Source organism: Gossypium raimondii, chromosome 3 (assembly GCF_025698545.1).
Source record: "Gossypium raimondii isolate GPD5lz chromosome 3, ASM2569854v1, whole genome shotgun sequence".
In the NCBI taxonomy this organism is placed as follows: domain Eukaryota; kingdom Viridiplantae; phylum Streptophyta; class Magnoliopsida; order Malvales; family Malvaceae; genus Gossypium; species Gossypium raimondii.
This window is the reverse complement of record NC_068567.1, coordinates 3,122,106-3,126,892: the sequence shown is the minus strand read 5'-3', so window position 1 is coordinate 3,126,892 and position 4,787 is coordinate 3,122,106. Positions and strand designations below refer to the sequence as shown.

Below are 4,787 nucleotides of genomic sequence, written 5' to 3'. Positions count from 1 at the left end.
TAAAGAAAGGGAAAATGAAATTAAAAAAAAAAAACTTGGCTTATATAGGCGCATAAAACGGCGCCGTTTTGGCCCAGCTCCAAAACGCCCAAAACGACGTCGTTTTGACCTAGATCGGATCGACCCGACCGAACCGCCAAGGATCCGACCGTTTTGTTGGAGGATTAATTGTACCTTTAGCCCTTCTGCTTTTTAATGGCTTTACAACCAAGTACTTTTATTTTTTTAATTTTACCCCACGATTTTTCCGCGATTTCAATTTAGTCCTTTCCGCGATTTTTTAATGACTTATTTCTTGAATCTTCTACATCGTTCTCACCATTCGGTATGCAAAGCATCTTGTTGGGGGAGATTTTTTTTTCTAGATAAAAAGATACAGCGTAGACAATTTAAGTAGGTGATTTGTAACACACGAAATTGTAAAGTAAGCATTTAATTAACATATTAAATGCAATCTCTTAAACAAGAAATCCTAAACCAGCAAGGTTAAACCCTGAATTCATAGCAACCATGTACATTAAACATTGCTGTGCAGTGACTTGAGTATTACTTGAATTCCATGTTCTGGTTGAATGGTGACAACAGATATTGGTGAGTGGACATAAGCAGGGGAGAGGGAAATGGTATAGCGTTGAAGAATCATGGAGAGCGCAATCTTTGTTTCCATGGTTGCAAAGCTCATACCAACACAAGACCGAGGTCCAATTCCAAAGGGACAAAATGCAGCTGCATTGTAATTGGTAGCTTTGGCAATTCCTTCTGCGAACCTCTCTGGTTTAAAAAGATGCACATCGTCTCCCCATAGTTGAGGGTCATGTTGAGGTACAACATTTACAATATAAAGATCTATATTAGCAGGTAACACTAGCTTTCCAATCTGAACTTCTCTTCCAACTTTTCTCATTAGGCCATTTGCTGGACCATATAATCTTAAAGTTTCATTAATGATCATGGTCATCTGTTTGTAGAATAGAAATATGTCAGATTACATCACATAATTTAATGTTGCTGTCACTATTCAAATTCATGGAAGACACTTACAATTTTGAGTTTGACAATGCCTTCAGAATGTGGATTTTGGTTACCAAATATGTCAATTACCTCTCTTCTTGCTTTCTCTTGCCAATCTCCATGGATTGCTAAAAGGAAGATTGTCCAAGCAAGTAAGGAATTAACAGTATCTTGTCCAGCAAGGTAGAATGTTTTGCACTCATCTACCAAGTCTCCCAATGAAAGCATGTTTTTGTCGTCCAAATCATGATAGGCATTTACAAGTAATCCTAGAAAATCATTGCCAAAGCTATCAGCTCCTCCATTCACAACTCTGTCTTCTCTTTTCTTAATCATCTTCATCACACAACTCTGTATTTCATTTGCAAGTTCTTCTGACTCAAGAACATCAGCAGGTTTCCATAACTTGCTGTAAAAGGAAACCAAGGTTAGGTCTATATATGGGAAAAAAAAAAACCCGAAATCCATGGGAATCAACAATTTTAAATTAGGGATAAATTAAGCTTAGAGGGAACATACCTGATCCAAGGAATTCTGGTCTTGAAAAGATTTCGGTTCGCAATTATTGCCAACTTGCTCAACATGTAAAAAATTTTCTGCCCTTCCAAGTAACTGCTACCAAAAGCTGTTCTCGATATCACTTCTGAAGTTAATAATCTAAATTCTTCAAACAGTTCAATCTCTTTGCCCACATAGCCTTTCCACTTTTCTAGCATTGTTTCAACGCTGGAAATAACTGCCGGTGTCATGTTCTGCACAAACAAGCCATCAACATGTAAGCAACAACATATGTAAGCAAGATTTAGAGAACTAATTCACATGTTAAGAGTGTCTCACCTTTAAGCTTTCCCCATGAAAAGCATAATTCCCCAACTTCCGTTGCTTCACCCATTTTTCACCCTCCACTGTCACAAGCCCGTTCCCTACTAGCTTGGTAAGGAAAACTGTAAGCTTCCTTTTGGGAAAAGCTTTTTCACTATTTTTTAGAACCTCTTTGATTAGTTCAGGTTCTGAAATCACAAGTTCAGCTCGAACACCATCCCAAGAAAGATAATTCTTCCCTGACCAAATAAAATAAACAAAAGGGTCAATCTTTTCTTAGAACTAGAATTTAGAAATCATAGTGAAAAACATGCATGGATCTTACCATATTTGTTGATCCAGGTGTAAATATGTGGATGCACTCTAGGAAATATATCATGCCTCAAGGCCATAGGCTTGCTTAATGCTTCTTGTCTCATTTTGGCAACTTCTTTGTTGTTGCCATGGATGAATCTGTAAGGCGGTCCTCTGATTCCCTGTGAATTCAGCATTTGCTGTATACGGAGAGGTCTCCACAGGTAATCATAAAGGAACTTTACTAAAGCTGCGAAGAACAAAGAACATGGGACAAGAATTACAAGCTTCATCAAGCCACTCATTTTGATTCTCTCAACTCTCTTTAGTATTTGGACTTATGACTCCTTTAATTCTTTGCATTCTATTATATCCCAGAGCTCGTTTTGCTTTTAAATTGGACCGTAATGTAAAATTTCTATCAACTTTCCCTTGACCCAATCTAAATTTATGTTTAAAAAAAAAACTATAGCAATCAATGACATGCTGTCACGTGTCAAAATATTTAAATTCACTTTAAAATTTTAAAATATAGAAAAACTAAAACTTTTTAAATTTAAAAATCATAGTTTTATAAATTCCACAAAAATATTAAAACTCAAAAGTTATGATTTTTAAAATTTTAAAATATTCTAAGTTCTAATATTTTTGGATTTGGGGAATTTTTTATAATTTTTAAAATTTTAATATCTTTTAACTTTCAAGTATTTTCTAAATTTTTACACGTGACAAGTGTCATTGATTGGTTTAATTTTTTAACAAAAATAGATTGAAATAGCGGGATATATAGAATGAAAGTGTAGGGACTAAACTGAGAAAAATAGTAAAAATATCAAAATGATAACTTAATTATACTACATTTCCCAGGGTATTAGGCCTTTTGTGGTTATTGATTTGGTTGACTTCTGATTATTAATAAAACTCGAATTTTTATATTTATGAAATGCAATTAGACAACAATGGCTAGAAAATCAATAATCACAAAAGAACGATTGAAATTTCATATTAGAATTAAGTTAAAATATGCTATAGGTTTTATTTGTATAAATTTAAATTTTAAATTTTAATTTTAAATAATTTTATACAATAAATATATTATCACTGATATTAACATATAATATTAAAAGAAATCATGTTGTTTTTGTTAATAAATTTAACAGATATTATTTGAATTAAGATTGAAATTTCAAAATACAAAAGTATAAAAATTAAATATGATTATATTGAAAAATAAAATGGTGGGTTTAGTGATCTTGGTTTTGAGGATGTTTTAAAAATTAAGTAGATATTTATTAATTATTTTTATTAATAAGAAAATTTTAATATATACTTACTCCTAAATTAAATAATTATCATTTATTTATTTTATTTTAAATATTATAATAATTATTAATGATTGTAATTCAAACTAGGTTTTGGACTTAAAACTTTTTAAATATTTTTGTCAACAACATCACGTGAGATGATGACTTCAAGTGTTGTTTGAAAATAGAAAAAACTAAGATTTCAGTCATTAAATAATGGTTGTTTGGCCTTACACGACAATCACATATTTCGCCTTATAATAAAATAATGGCTAATGCTGATGTTCTTTGAAGTTACAAAAGTTAATTGGACCTACAAAATTTTTATATTTATGGATATTTTAAGGGAGCCATCTACCACACGTCACCGCAAATGCAATCAGTCAACAATGGCTAAATGTTACGCCGTAAAGTGACATTCACTTACCATTTTCATATAATATTTACAAAAAAAATCATCTTATTTTTGTTAATTGATTTAACTGGTATTATTTAAATTAAAATTAAAGTTTAGAATACAAAAAGTATAGAACGTTTGAATTGTTGAGAGGCCTTTTGAATGTTTAAGTAGATTTTACAATCTTAGGGCACGTATTGTTTGAGCTTTCGTGGCTCTTTTATTTATATATTTTTTTCTCTTCTCACAAGCAAACCTTTGTTGAGGAGGACTGATTTGTTTTGATGCTAGTGATCCTTTTATGGGTGGCGGTGCCTAAAGCCTCCATATGCTACTTTTCTTATTTTTCTGTTTATTTAACAATTTAGTTATTGTTTGAGTGTTGTGTTGGGAATGTCGCGGTGGTTAATTTTGATTGGTTTAAGTGGCTCTGAGCCTCTGTTCTCTTACGGTGTCTTTTAGTGGGTGATCAAGGACGCTCGGTTCTGTCTCGTGCTTCATTGTTTCTCTCCCTTTTTGTAAGTAGGGTCTTTGGTGGAAACGGAGGCGTTCAGTATGAGGGATCATAAGCACTAATGTTTTCTTTGGTGACTGACACCTCTATGATCGATGATAATTCCTCCTCTTTTGGTCCTTGAAGTTTTCTTTGATAATGATGGTTTTCTCTTTCATTTGTACGACATCATGTTACTTAGGGCACATACACCATGCTTCTGTCTCCTCATCAGCTCATATCACAATCATTTTCCTAAAAAGTCATTTTCCAATTAGATTTCAAGACTTAGTTTTCAAAATCAAGCTAAGATCTACAACACCACCTTGAGTTTGAGGGGGATGTTAATGTGAAATATTGCATAAGTAATTCATACCATATCTTTCCTTATTTGTATCTAATTTAATAGCACAATTTTATATCATATCTTTCCTTATTCGTGTATCTAGTTTCTATTATAAATAGA

At 32.5% G+C, this 4,787-nt stretch overlaps 1 protein-coding gene across 1 annotated transcript; it reads right to left on the bottom strand.

Annotated features, from left to right (window-relative positions):
- Window positions 1-401: 401 nt before the first annotated feature.
- LOC105796555 (cytochrome P450 CYP749A22) lies at window positions 402-2,527 on the bottom strand. The gene is made up of 5 exons (XM_012626299.2): window positions 2,159-2,527; window positions 1,849-2,072; window positions 1,531-1,763; window positions 1,042-1,420; window positions 402-958 (listed from the first exon to the last, which is right to left on the bottom strand). The coding sequence occupies exons 1-5, from the start codon at window positions 2,430-2,432 to the stop codon at window positions 518-520; spliced, it is 1,551 nt and encodes a 516-aa protein (XP_012481753.1). The 5' UTR covers window positions 2,433-2,527; the 3' UTR covers window positions 402-517.
- Window positions 2,528-4,787: the final 2,260 nt, after the last annotated feature.